General features: G+C 41.4%; 1 protein-coding gene across 1 annotated transcript in view; it reads right to left on the reverse strand.

Annotated features, from left to right (window-relative positions):
• The window catches only part of GUCY1A2 (guanylate cyclase 1 soluble subunit alpha 2), a 277555-nt gene that overhangs the window by 125934 nt on the left and 136289 nt on the right, over nt 1-15332 (reverse strand). The window contains exon 5 of the mRNA XM_024206596.1: nt 4540-5025. Within this exon, the coding sequence (XP_024062364.1) occupies nt 4540-5025 (486 nt within the window). The remainder of the gene's footprint in view (nt 1-4539; nt 5026-15332) is intronic.

Raw genomic sequence — 15332 nt, forward strand, 5'->3', positions numbered from 1 at the left:
GCCTTATTGGAATCTTATTAAATAGATCTTATCCACATCCTTCAGATAGCGACTACAGGTCTGACTAGTCAACTGTTGCTTGACAGGCATTACTCACGTGAGTAGTCCCATTGAAGTTAATGGGCCTCATGGTTCCTTGAATCTTGACAGCCCCACCCTGTCACATTATGTAGGGGCAGGGCTACATTGTGTTTACATCTCCCCTTTTTGAAACCTTCCATGTTACTGCTGCCTAACCTCCCTAGCAGTCTATGGTGGGTAAGTGTTCACTAAGGCTATGTCTACACTAACACTTTTGTTGCTAGCAACAGAGAGTCCTGTGGCACCGTTAAGACTAACAGATGTATTGCATGCATCCAACGAAGTGGGCATTCACCCACGAAAGCTTATGCTCCAATACATCTGTTAGTCTTAAAGGTGCCACAGGACTCTCTGTTGCTTTTTACAGATCCAGACTAACACGGCTACCCCTCTGATACTTTTGTTGCTATAACTTACATTGCTCGGGGGTGTGAAAAAAAAAACCACCCCTCTGACTGACAAGTCCCACCGAAAGAAGCACTGGTGTGGACAGCACTATGTCGGTGGGAGACGCTCTCCCGCTGACATAGCTACCACCACTTGTTGGAGGGGGTTTAATTATGTCGATGGGAGAGCTCTCTCCTGTCGGCATAGAGTGATTACATGGGTGATCTTACAGCGGCACAGCTGCATTGGTACAGCTGTGCCGCTGTAAGCTCCCTAGTGTAGACATGGCCTTACATTAGTAAGGATTACACTACTGGACCCTAAATCTTTAACTTCAGAAGCAGTTAGTGATTTACTGATATAATTTTATTAAGCTACTTCACAGGCACAAAAGAAAATAAGATGCTCACTAACTATTATCAGTGATGTTTACAAGTCTTTTGATAGCAAAAAAAGGGGAACGTAAACCAATGTGTGCTTGTTAATCAGGGTGTTTTATCAGTGTCTTTCAAGGATCATGTAATGGGAATATCACCAAATATCACTGAGGTTTCACCTTCCAGTTTGTTTACAAGAAGGACCAGGTATTATAAAAAGTTAGTTTCATCAGGTTTGCATTTCTACACTTCAGATCTCGGGAAAAAATTATACATAAAAACCAGCACAGATGTTATAAAAAATAACCAAATTCCAAGACACTTATCTGATGGATCCCAGGTCACACTTTGTCAAGATTGGTTACAGTTTGGTTAGTCAAACCGTATCAATTCTCTGACAGTAAAATGTAACACACTGAAACATAGGAGAAATTTTCTTGTTCATGAATTTATTAAGCAACGACTAGGAGGTCAATGTATAGGGAATTTAGAATGTTTTTATTAGCAGCAAAATGATTATAGCCAATGAACCTCCTCATGGAAAGGAGAAGAAAGGTCAAGAAATCAGGAATAGGGAAGGACTGAAGAGCGCTAGATCTAAAGCATGATTGATTCACAAAGGTAAACACCTGGGGATTTAGATGCCTAAGGGCTAGTCTACACTACACTAGAAGTGCTACAGTGGCACAGCTGCACCAATGCAACTGAGCCACTGTAGCTTGTCTGGTGAAGACACTCTATGGCGATGGGAGAGAGCCCCGTCGGCAAAATAAAACCACTTCTATGGGAGGCAGTACCTATGTCAATAGGAGAAGCTCTCCTACCAACAGAATGCGGTCTGCACCGGCAATGAGGTCGGTGTAACTTACATCACTCAGGGGGGTGGCTTATTCACACCCCTGAGCTACATAAGTAATACTAACATAAATGGTAGTGTGTACAAGCCCTAAGCCTGGTTTTAGGTGACTAAGTCCCAGTTTTAGGCTCTACAGCAAGCCACAGAACTCCCACCCAATGCTGCAGGTGCCTATGCTGACTCGGTGCCTAAGTTTCTGCCACCGGGCATGTACACTGCTGTCTTACTCTAAGTGTCTGGATGTCTATTTCCGATCTAAGCCTCCGAGCAATTCACAAATTGAGGGGGATAGATACCTGGACTCACATTCGGGGCCCGATCTGGTAAGTGTACTCAGAGACTGCTGACTGAATTTCTAGCCAGAAGAGGTGCTGGCCACCTTAAAATTTTTAGCCAAGTGGTTCAAGCCCTTGTAATCTGAGAAAGACAGGTTCAATTCCCCACTCTGCTAAAGGGGGAGAAGGGATTTGAACATGGGTCTCCCATATGGGTGCCCTAACCATGGGGTTAGAGAGTCATTCCCACTTTCCTTCTCTCTTTGGTTCAATCACTCTCATTCTTTATCCAGAGTGGAACAGCTTCAACAAGAGAAATTTGAGGGACGCCCATGTTAGAGTACCCCATAGCTCAGTGGTTATAGCACTTACCCTGTGGGAGACCTCGGTTCAAATCTATTTCCCCCCATTAGTAGAGGTGGGGAATTGAATCTGGGTCTCCCACATCCTGGAGGAGTGCACTAACCACTGGGCTAAAAGTTACAAGGTAGGCACCACCTCCTCCTATGTGTGTTTTGTGTTAGGTGCCTGCCTAAATTATTCTCACCTAAGTGCCTGACCCCAGGAGAGCAGTTCCTGGTTCTGAATCACTTGCAAAGACAGGAGCCTCCCTGCAGCGTGAGCTTGGGCACCTATCTCCGTGAGGGGGTGGGGTTTAGGACATATCCCTCTAGTCAGCATCTCCTATTGGCTAGTTTAGGTGGCTCCCCGCCTACCATGCTTGCTGTTGTTAACTGTATTCTAAAGTGCCTATCTTTCTCCATTCACTGTATAGAAGCAACTAACTCAGGCTTTCTGGGTCACAGGATTGTTCCTGTGATTTTTCTAGACACCCATAACGTAGGTGTTGGGACTGCCCCAATATCTAAATCCCTTGTGAATCGAGCCTAAAAGACTACATTGGGCCCAGACCCCGCAGTGTTACACAAGGAGTCTTTCATAAATACATGTATATGCAAATTAGAAGTAGATCTGTGGGTTCTTATTGCTTGTTGTCACAAACAGACACCCAGGCCTGTTACTTGCTGCCTCTGCTATCCCTCTGAAATGCTGTTTTGTTTTTTAATATTTCTTAGAGTCTGTATTTTAAATGTATGGATGAAATCTTTGTGTGGATCGGTTTACTGTTACCCATCATATTTCAGTTTCACTTTCCATGTTGTGCTACTCTCCTTGACCCATCAGATTTTTTTTTTTTTCCTTTTGTTACACCTTGTATTATACTGTAGTTTCCTAACAAGTAGAATGAGATGAGGAATCAGTGTTCAGATCTAGAGCCAGATTAGCGTTAAGGTTCAGATTCAGTTAAATCTCATGAGCTGTTCTCAACTAGATTTGGTCCTATTGATGCAAATCAACTGAGATTGACAAATCCTAGCAGATTTATGAACCCTTGACTGGAGACAATCTCACAATGTCAGCTGTTCATGAGATTTCCACCAACTTGTCACATCTGAACCCGACCCGAAACAGAAAATGCAACCCTTTAATTTTGAACATGACCTGGAACATAAAACACACAGGTGGAGTTTGGGACCTCAGAATTACAATAGGCACCATTCAAATCTGAAAGGACTTAGAAGCAAGTGCAAATGGGATAGAACGCATTAACAAAGTGTTCTTTTGCTTAAAAAAAATTAAAAAGAGATTCTATCACATTACTAACAAGGATATTTTCCTGAATCTCAACTGGTTTAAATTGGTGTATTCCCATTGGCTGCAATGGAGTTCAGCTGGTGTAAATCAGTGTAAGATAAAGATCTGGCCTCTTTATTAAATCACAAAACACAGCATAACCTGTGAATAAACCATCCTTTAAAGCAGAACTCTCCTACAATATTTTCTCTTAAAGGGTCTGCATGTACATCTCCAAATAAGAGTTATTTCTCCTTTTTTAAACTAACAGAGCCTGAAAACTAGGGTTAGTGAACAAATTACATTGAACCTTTTTTCTGCAAAAAAACAAGGTTTACCAATAAAGATTTGTTGTGAAAACTGTCAGCTTTCTGTGGATAATATTGATTTATTTGTTGAAAAACTGATTGTCCAAAAAAAATACAAATATTTCAGTTTTTGGCCCAAAACCAAAGTATCTTGACACTAAAAGGCCACTGAAGTACCTCATGGAAGCTGTCATTCCAGTGCCTCATTCTCTTCTATGGAGTAAGGTCTCCAGTCTGATTTCTTCAGTTGTAATACACGATGGCTATGCAGCTATCATTGTGCATCGCCTCCTCTCAGAAAAAAGGTGAGACTGTTGTGCATCATGGAAGACATAGTCTGACTAGGGAGCCCAGCCCACAGAGGAAAATGAAAGGAAGAGGCACCTAAACTACAGCTCCCATAAGGTACTGCAGTGGCATTTCAGAATCAAAAATATTTGTTTTCAACCAAACTATTTTTTATTTCAATTTTTTTCCACCAAAAACTCAAAATTCTCCACAAACAAAAACCATAACATTTTCCAACCAGCTTTATTAAAATTGTTTTTGCAACTTAGGAAGTAAGCTAAGAGGGCAAGATAGGATCTGCTTTCCCTAATGTATGGACTGAAGCACCGTACCTTATAGATATCCAGGAATCCACACTGATGGTCAAATCGAGTGTACAGCTCATTCAGCATGCTGATCACTTGCATGGGGGTGCACTGGGCACACACAGCTGTAAAGCCAACGATGTCTGAGAAGAGCATGGTAACATCATCAAACTTCCTGGCCTGAACTTGCTGCCCCTGCCACAACCGTTGAGCCACCTCTTCTGGGAAAATAGAAATAAGAAGATCCACGGTCTTCTTTTTCTCCTCTTCCAGAGCTTGGTGTGTTCGCTCTAATGTTGCCTTCAGTTTATCCATTCGTTTCTTCAAGCCATCTTGGGCCTTTGCCTGCTCCCCAACCAATATGACATCACGGGTAGCATCGTGGATAGGTATGTCAGAAAGATGTAGGCCTCGGCCCATCAGTTCATCCAGCTTGTCCACGCAAGGGGAACCCAAAAACAAAATAGAATTTGACTCGGGCACATGGATCATTTGGCCTTTGACCTCCATCACCTGCAAAATGTAAATGGAGTTTAAAAAACAAAGTTATTAATTAATTAATAAGTGTACATGGACCCTCACTCCACTCTCAACTCAGCACACATGCAATAGACCAAATGGTGGGGTCTTCTTATATCCTTAACGTAAACAATAAACATAAACCTTACCCTAAGCACCCCTCTTAAGTTGGCTGTTCCTAGGGTTTCTCTCTCTCCTTTTGCCTTGGAGAGACTCAGTCTTTTATACTCTCAAATTGGATCTAAAGAGACTCACCCAGAGGTGCTGGAACAATTTGTATAGTGGGAGTGCTGAGAGCTAATGAATCAAACTGTAAGCCTGCATATAACGGAAACTACATCAAGCCAGAGGGTGCAGCAGCATCCCCCACACCCATAGTTCCAGCACCTATGGACTCACCTGGTCTGGTTGCCAGGGTGAGTCAGAAAAATAGCCTTGTATCTCTTTGCATGGCTCTACAGCATTACTTTCTGTCACAATGATACCCAAAAATGAGATCCTGGACCCACCTGCATCACATTTAAATGTGAAAAACCATCACAGTAAAATATGCTTCTTAGGATGAGCATAACTAATGGCAGGGACAACTTAGCTGACACGAGCAGGCCCAAATTAAGACAAGACAACCCCAAACAAGTACTTGCTGAAACAACTAACTGTTGTGTATGTTTAGATTAAATAAAGGAGGCAGGAACTAACTAAGCTATTGTGGGTATGTTTATAGTAAAAAAGTAGGCGGAAACATCTTGAACTGATACGCTTGCCTTATGCAATATGGTCCTTACATACAAGTAGTATAGATCAGTGGCTCTGAAGCTTTCCAAACTACTATACCCCTTTCAGGAGTCTGAGTTGTCTTGCGTACCCCCAAGTTTCATCTCACTTAAGAATTACTTGCTTACACAATCAGACATAAAAATACAAGTGTCACAGCACACTATTACTGGAAATTTGCTTACTTTCTCATTTTAATCGTATAATTATAAAAAATCAATTGGAATATAAATATTGTACTTGCATTTCAGTGTATAGTATATAGAGCAATATAAACAAGTCATTGTCTATATGAAATTTTAGTTTGACTTCTCTAATGCTTTTTATGTAATCTGTTGTAAAACTAGGCAAATATCTAGAAGAATTGGTGTACCCCCGGAAGACCTCTGCGTACTCCCAGTGGTACGCATACCCCTGGTTGAAAACCACTGGTATAGATGTTAGCAGCTAGGAAATATGTATATAAAGTCAAGTGTGTAGTGTGTGACATGAATTGGAATTGTGGTATCCTCCATAACTAAACCCAAGAGCTGTTACATGCCTAATAAAGTAACTGGAGTGACGAGGTGGAGTCGAACTGAGTTTTTTGGATCCCAGAGAACTGGATGAAGGGTTCTTCCAGAACTGAATAAAGCATTCTGGATAAGTGGAAAAGATCTCTGAGGGAATCCCAATGCTAATGTTACTAGGTTTGCTACTAGAATGTGCAAAAAGAACAGGAGTACTTGTGGCACCTTAGAGACTAACAAATTTGTTAGTCTCTAAGGTGCCACAAGTACTCCTGTTCTTTTTGCGGATACAGACTAACACGGCTGCTACTCTGAAACCTACTAGAATGTGGTTGGCCTGAAAAGCAAATTCCACAGTAGCTATCTCTCTATTAACTAACAATAATTCACAACAAGCATGAAAAGAGATTAAAGGGGAAGAGGGAAGTCATTTGAATGAGACTGAGACAGTGAAATAGCTTAGGTTCTATTAAAAAAAAAACCCAATTACTGACTGAGTCAGAGGAGGCTGAATTAGAGAGGAAGCAAATAAGGGGACATGACAGAAGCATACAAAATAATGAATGTCACAGAGAAGGTAAATTAGGTGCTCCTATTGACCCTTTCAGTTTTGCTGGATGTCTCTCTATTCTTGCATTATAAGAAAGGACACATTCTGTTACAGTTCATTTATTACCTGCCAATATAGGATTCACGAGATACTTGAATTGTATTTACAAAATGGAAAAAATAATCAGAAAGGTCAGACAGGATAGAAAAGTCTTGTGAAGGATCAGAATGTTCCCAGGCCTCAAACATGATCTGCAGAAACATTCATCTCAGTTACTGGCTCAAATCTAGCTCAGGCTGTTAGTTGTCAAATGTCACTTCCCTAAGGGAGATCTTCAGTGGCCTATACGAATGAAGCCTTAGGGCTTGTGTACACAGCCCCACAGTGCAGACTACAGCAGTGTGAACTGCATGCGCACCAAAGAGTTACTCTAACTACATGCTGCTAGACCCTGCTAGTGCAAATGAAAATGGACCACATTAACAGGAACTAGGTACATTTTCATTCACACTAGCAGGGTCTACACAGGGCAGTTACAGTGCAACACTTTAGGGCACACTACAACTTACACTGCCATATTCTGCACCGTGGGGCCATGGAGACAAGCCCTAAGTCTATTACAACTGACACTTTTGCTGGCAGTATAAGTTCAAAATGTCAATGCCTGAGAGGGCATCAAAGCTGAACTATATTTAAATGCTTAAGTGCAGTCTTTCAATTTCAGCACTGAGGCATGTCAGCAGGGCATCATGCGGAAGCTCGCAGTGCCACTGAATATGTTGTACTCTTCAGTGGATAGAGCACTTAAGTTTTCCATACATCTAGCACTGTTCACCAGCACTCCAACTGAATAATATGTTTCCTAATGAAAAAGTTTATGGGCTACACTCTGATCTCCATTGACTTACTCAGGATTACATTGGTTCGACTGAGATAAGAAATGGTCCCGTTGTTTCTTCAGGAAGACAGTCAAAAGACAGCTTGGGAGACATATATGTTTTAAGTGAACAGAAAACCAGTAAAGTAGAACTCTCAGTGACTATTCTACATTACTTTCAGTCATAAGTAAAACAAGCATGGGTCATTCTAATAATCATGATTCAAGTTCATATTCCAGTAGTGCCCTAAGATCACAATCAGCACTGAAGCCCTATCATGTTAGGTAATGAACATACACATAGGAGGCCACATTCCCTGCCCAAGGAGTTTACATTCTAAATAGGAAAGACAGAGAATGATGGACAAACAGCATCCGGAGCACAAAGTTCAAGCTGATGTCTAGGGACCATGTTGTCTGAATTAGATACTTTTCTTTCCTCAAAACACACCCTAAACACAAACATCTTTTCCTGCTACCCCTCCTTTCACCTGGCCAGCTGCCCAAGCAAAAAGGTTTCATCATAGCTGCTGCTGCAACACTTTACCCTTCTTCCACCCGCCCCAACCTCCAAAATAAAACCGAAAGCCCAAACCGTCCAATCTAATGTTATCTGTAATATTGTCTTACTGTAAGTGCCTAAAGGCCAGAAAGCATCTGCTCAGTGGCTTGGGGAGATGTTGGGAGATTCCTTTTTCCAATGGGGGTTCCCTGAAGTGTGGCCATTGGCCAGCATAGCCTCTCCTGCCCGTCAGTCTGCGGCTGATGGCTCCATGCCCCTTCCCAAGCCTGTGTTATTGATTGCCATATAGTACAACCCAGATAACAGCAATACACATCTTACTGCCAACCTCAGACTGAGAATTCAGCAAGTGAAAGATCTTGGGCAATTGAACTGCTACATGCCTAATTTATTTCCCCAAGTGCCTATTGTTAGTGTTTGCATTTCTATGCCTTTACTCCCTAACTTCATTCTGGGAGATTCATTTGAATGCTGCTTGTGTGAGAAAGCTACTAAACTATATAACCCAGCATACTGAATTATCCAAGATTAAGTGCTCTCTCTCATTTTAAAAACATAATGATCCTTATTTAATACGCAAGATAAATAGGTGACTGTTTCATATGCACAGCATAGCAGTTTAAAAGGGCACATCAGGAAATGTTTTAGCTCTGTAGTGCAAATTGCCAAACGTAAAATTCTCATGTATGGCATTTTGAATTTTTTCTCCCTTTTCAGGGATTAATAGGCAGCAGGTTTAAAAACAAAAGGAAATATTTCTTCACACAACACAGTCAATCTGTGGAACTCTTTGCCAGAGGATGTTAAGGCCAAGACTATAACAGGGTTCAAAAAAGAACTAGATAAATTCATGGAGGATAGGTCCATCAATGGCTATTAGCCAGGATGGGAAGGAATGGTGTCCCTAGCCTCTGTTTGCCTGAAGCTGGGAATGGGTGACAGGGGATGGATGATTACCTGTTCTGTTCATTCCCTCTGAAGCACCTGGCATTGGCCACTGTCAGAAGACAGGATACTGGGCTAGATGGACCTTTGGTCTGACCCAGTATGGCCGTTCTTATGATTGTTTTCTTCTTTGTGCTAATTATTAATTGCCTATAAAATAAACTGCCCTGTGCTACCACCACTAAAGACATGTCTACACTGCAAAAAAAGGTGTGATCTTAATTCAGCTTATCTAACCTGCATTAGCTAACTTGGGTTTATATAATAGGCTTCCCTATAAACTTGAACTTGAGCTGCTAACCCACTTAAAAGTCAAGTTGTCATGTCTTCACTGCTGTTTTTAACCTGAGTTAGCTAACATGGGTTAAGAACACACCTTTATTTTGCAGTGTAGACGTATCCTAAATTGCTCCACCTCCAGCTGGCTATATGGTGTCACTTTTGAGAGAGGTATGAGCATAAAATAAACTGAAGGAGACAAGATTAGCCCTGGACTGGAAGGGTGGTCAAGAACTTCACAGATTTTCACTTTTATTATATATGGGGCATTTCTTAAATTTTAATTAACTGTATTTAATGTGCAGGATGGAAGCATTTAAATTTTTATTTTAAAAAATAGTTAGCCATACTGTGTAGGATAAGTCCTCTTGAAATGGATGTGTATCATTATTACCCATATAATAAATACTTTAAAGGGAAATTCTGCTCTCCATTACATCAGCATAAATTGAGGGCAATTCCACTGGCTTGAGGAGGCGTTACTCCCAATTCACACTAGCATAATTGAGAAGAATAAACCCTCTGAAAATAATAATTACACATTATTGTTTAAAGGATTATGTTCTTTTGCAATTATTGTGCAGTCTAACAGCCTCAGAAAGATAAATAAAAATGCAGGCTCTGAGAGATATTTACTTCCATTACAAACTCAGGCTCATCAGAATGAGGACAAGTAGAGTCTCTACTAACCTTCCTCCCAAAGATCTACCAAGTACGTAGTCACATTACTGTGGTAAGCGCCAAGCCTATATTTTAGAAGGTGAGGGACTGCCTCTGAGTTCTCTACGCCAACAGCTACCTCATTAGATTTCCCAGGCTTGGCAAACTCTGGATTCACACTGTTCTAGGAATACACTGTTCTCTGCAGAAGAGAAGAATGAGGGGGGATTTGATAGCTGCTTTCAACTACCTGAAAGGGGGTTCCAAAGAGGATGGATCTAGACTGTTCTCAGTGGTAGCAGATGACAGAACAAGGAGTAATGGTCTCAAGTTGAAGTGGGAGAGGTTTAGGTTGGATATTAGGAAAAACTTTTTCACTAGGAGGGTGGTGAAGCACTGGAATGGGTTACCTAGGGAGGTGGTGGATTCTCCTTCCGTAGAGGTTTTTAAGGTCAGGCTTGACAAAGCCCTGGCTGGGATGATTTAGTTGGGAATTGGTCCTGCTTTGAGCAGGGGGTTGGACTAGATGACCTCCTGAGGTCCTTCCAACCCTGATATTCTATGATTCTATGATTAATCATGAGATCAAGAGCCGACAAACTGAATGCCAACTCTATCACCTAGTCCTTACAGAAAAATCTGGTGACGCTACAGCAGCACGTGGTGAATTGATGAAAGGGTAAAGTAGATAATCTGGAAAATTCTGTTAACTGTAGTGACTGACAGGCCCATGCGAAGCGCAGGGGAGATACTGATGGGCATCTTTGAGAAAGTTTTTGAAACAAAACTTCCTGCTTCTTTGAGCAGGTCTCATATATTCTGTAGCCTTCATAATATTCCTATAAGCAGACAGCTTCCGCTTTGACTTTGATAACTATGCAATTTTCCCTGTGTTGTGACTATTTCCTTTTCCTTTCTAGAGGAGAGGGTCGGGATTATGGCATTGGGCCCCACACCTGCAAAATATAGTTACGAACGTGCTTTATGCATAAGAGTGGATTAAATGGAACTTCTTGTGCAAGTAAAGTTAAGCAGTCTAAGTACTTTAGATATGTATATTTGGCCACTTTGTTCCCTCAACAAATTAAGAAGTCATGTTTAATAATCTGAATCTTGCTTTTCTGTATGATTATGAGAAATTTATAATTGCCCAGTTGGAATGCTGGAGGGGAAATGGAGAAGTGCATTTTCCATACTAGAATGCAGGGTGTAGTGTAAATAGCTGGCTGGATAGGTGGGTAATTTTACCCTGAAGGGTTATTTTGTAGGGAATTCATTTGTACCAGAGTTTTTATTGAATTCATCACATTTGAAACCCTGATTCTTCTTTTACTTACATTTGTAATGTCTACATGGCAAATCCTACCTTCCTTCACTGCCGTTGCCTGCAGTGAGTTAGGTGTGCAAGGGCACCATAATTTAGCGAGCCTATACAGGGACTCTGCACCTCCTGCATGCAGGAGCTCCCTCCACATTTCTGCACTGTGACACTTGCATGGAGGTGGGGTCGGAATCGGAGAATCACTGCTGCACTGAGGAACTGGTCATTTTCCCCACACTGAGTGGTGGGAGTAGAGGGCACAGGAGCACACGGGACTACTATAGACTCAAGACCTGGTTAGTGCAGGATTCCTTCCTTGTCCACACAGAACTTTCTTTCCACAAACCTGGTCACTTGGACTTGGTGCTGAAAGGAGGGTCCAGCCTTACCTATGCAATCAGTTCTGTACATTGCAATCTGTAAGATTATTTTTCTCTTCTTCTTTCACCTTAACTACACATGATCTATTTTATCTGAACTGAGTGTTCAGTCTGAGGACAGACACTTTGGACCATATCCTCAAGTCAACTGTGGGATGTCCATTTACAGCAGCTGAAGATCTGATCTTCTGCCCTTTGTTTCACAAGTGCTTATGATGATTTGTTCTAAATCTGTGAACTTCCTAGAATATTTTTTTAAAAATTAAAGATACCTCTTTTTCTATCAATTTCCCCCCTTATATTTGCAATTCATGGCTATTTTCTGAATTTGTGAAAAAAAAATCATAAAACGGGATCATGCCATGATATTGTATGTATTGTGAAACATACTGAATACTGAAGGCCACTGAAGTTGGCTGCTACACTGAAGAGATGGTTAATGCCACTAAGCTCTGCTGTACTGCAGAAAAGCAATTTACCGTACTTATTATGAGGCAGCTTTGTGCCACGCAGTGCAACAAAACATAACAACTGATAATTCCCAATGGTCTTCCTTGCAACAATCCCATAAGAAAAATTGTGTACGATGTCAGGATAGTGAAGGGGAAGCAGAAACTCAGGTGTTACTTGCCAAAGCAGTCTAAGAAAACTGGATAGCTTTTTTGTTTGTTTTCTAGAATAAATATCATGAAAACTGAGTGTATTAATCACAGGAATCAGGAAATCCCAAATCCTAATCTCAACCCTGAAGCTGACTCACTGTCTTCTTCACTGTCCTGCTTGTCAGTTTCCACACAGGGGAAGTTATCTATTGCAAAAAGGGTGCTTGACAATCAATTACTAAATATCTTCACAGGGCTTTGATGATGAAAAGAGAAATATAAAAGCCAAGTACTATTATTAGTTGTCATTTATTTATGCATTTAAATCATCGTTACATCACCAAGACACAAAATATGCTAAGGAGTGCAGTTTCATCTCCCACTAGAATTCCTAGCTGCCCCACCAGTGGGGCAATTTAGTTAGCTATATTAATGAATAGCTCATGTGAGCTGCAGGCTGAAATATTGCTGTCTTGCCTTTCTTGATATTTTCAAAAAAACAAAAGAGTTGGACACTTCTACGTCTAAGTTTTTCTAGGTTTTATACTTACAATCACGTCAAAAGCAATAACACCAAACTGGAGAACAAATTTCACACTGATATTGACACCTCCAATTTACTACAAGCACTGCAATTTACCACAGTCACTTTATAACCTTTTAACAAAACTGGTAAGCTTCAAAGGGATCCTTCCTAAAAATCAAATGGCTTTTGACCACTGCGCTCAAAAGTTCTAGTTTGCTCCAGTATTTTAGATTCAAGCGTCTAAGTCCCAGTTTTGAGACCACTGCAATTCACACAATTCACCGGCTGAATCCTGTAGGTGTCTAGACTCCCTGGACACCTAAGTTTTTTCACTGAAAAGGTTCCTCAGTACCTATGTTTCTGCCTCTGCACATGTGCACTGCTGCCTCCCTCTAGGTATGACTATCTCCCACCTGTGCCCTTGTGCAATTCACAAACCAGGGAAGACAGATAGATGTTCACCAGCCTAACTTGTGTGTGGGGCCCCGATGAGTACGCCTACCAGGCTGGCCCTTCAGGCAAGTTCACACAAAACAGCCACCAGGTGGAGAAGAGGCCTCCCTCAATACCTTGAGCCCAGGGTACGCACGTGGGAGGTGGGTGACCCCCCCAGTTCAAGTCCTCCCATCTTCTTATGAGATGAGATTTGAACAGGGATCTTCCACCTCTGAGGTATGTGCTCTAACCACTGGGCTACGGGATATTCTGATGCAGCGCTCCCTCAGTCTTTCCTGTTGAAGCTATTCCATTGTGGATTAAATAAGTAAAGAACCAATGGGTCAAGTCATTCTCACTACACCTAAGTTGGCTACTCACAATTAATCACAAAACAATCTAAATTGGATATGAGAATGACTGATTTCATTCAGCTCTGATTTCAACCAAACCAAGTTTTTATCTTAGAGGGAAGGGAGGACACAAACCTTTACCAGAGGTGCATGGAAACATGTGTATGCATTTAAGGACTGATGCACCAAATGAAGTGCATTGGAGCTGACGGTACCCAGTACTACTCAGCAGATGCTCAGGACCTTGCAGGACTGGAACCCTTAGTATTTGCTCATAAACTCAGCTCAGAGCATTGTCAGACGATGTTATTCCATCAAACAGCACAGTGACTAACACGTTTCAGGTTATTTTTAGAAATCCCCAGGGTGTTACATAATGTGCAACAGCCTCCTAACTGAAGAAAGGAATTTTAGCATTTTCTATTGTAATTTTTTGAAGAACACAAAATGGCAGTGTCTATGCAGCAGGGATCTATCTTAAGGAAAATCAGAGTACTGGATGGAAAATAGTAATTTGCTGTAATGTAAAAGGAAAGGAAAGGAAAGGAAAGGAAAGGAAAGGAAATAAAATAAAATCCTGCATTTGCAACTACCTCCATAAAGGCAAGTTCTTAGATATTTAATTTTCAATGAATAAGAGTGGGCTAGATTGAAACAAAAAAAGTAAATAACACGCAGATGCACCCCCCGCCTTTCTGCATGTGGAGTAAAAAATTAGATTTTAAATGGAAGCAGTGTAATTGATATCCTATACTACAAAGGCAAGATTCCTGAATAATCACACCACAGAGTAAGGGGGAATCAGGTTGGACCTACTCCAGTTGCAACTTGGGTGTGCATGGAAGGAGAAAGCATGGGTTAAAGACCTGCTATTCCCTTGCAACCCAGTGGACAATACAATGGGTAATGAAAAACTTAAGTAATGTAAATGATCCATGGGGTCTTCTACAGTCCCTCTGCACTGGCGTGAACTTCAGAATCCAGTAAGTTTTTTCATGACATGATTACACCACTTGCCAGCCAGTGGAACTGGCCCAGCACAAGTTGAGGGAGGAAGTAACTACACCCTGAAAACAGGTTTCACAACCTAGAATGCCTCTTCTCTTGCTCCAGCAGAGAAAAGACTCTTCCCCTTTTTCAGTGGGGTAGCTACATGCTGCTCCCAACCCAAGTCTGAGCCCAAAGGGTCAGTCTAGCTTTGGACGGGGCACTATTGAAAAATTCATGAGTCCTCCCTTTCTTAGAATGAATCTTCTTATCCCAAAGCAAGAGGAGCCCCTCTAGAACAAAGAGCCATAATTCAAACATCCCATGGCAGATTTTCTAAATCTCGTCCACTTATGGGTATTCCAAAATAGAGCGATGACTAATGTGGAATCTCTGTAGAGGGTACAAGATGTGGTGCATAAAGTTCCCTTTCCCCATCAGACACAAAAGAATGAAAGGCATTCAGCAAAATCACAAAGTAAAAACAAATCCTCTGAACTGGCCTGGACATTCCAAAACATCTCGCTGAATAAAAGAATGATCTACAAACCATTGAATGAAACATTTTGGAATACAGAGT

Source organism: Terrapene carolina, unplaced genomic scaffold, assembly GCF_002925995.2.
Source record: "Terrapene carolina triunguis isolate 2854851 unplaced genomic scaffold, T_m_triunguis-2.0 Scaffold138, whole genome shotgun sequence".
Taxonomy (NCBI): domain Eukaryota; kingdom Metazoa; phylum Chordata; order Testudines; family Emydidae; genus Terrapene; species Terrapene triunguis.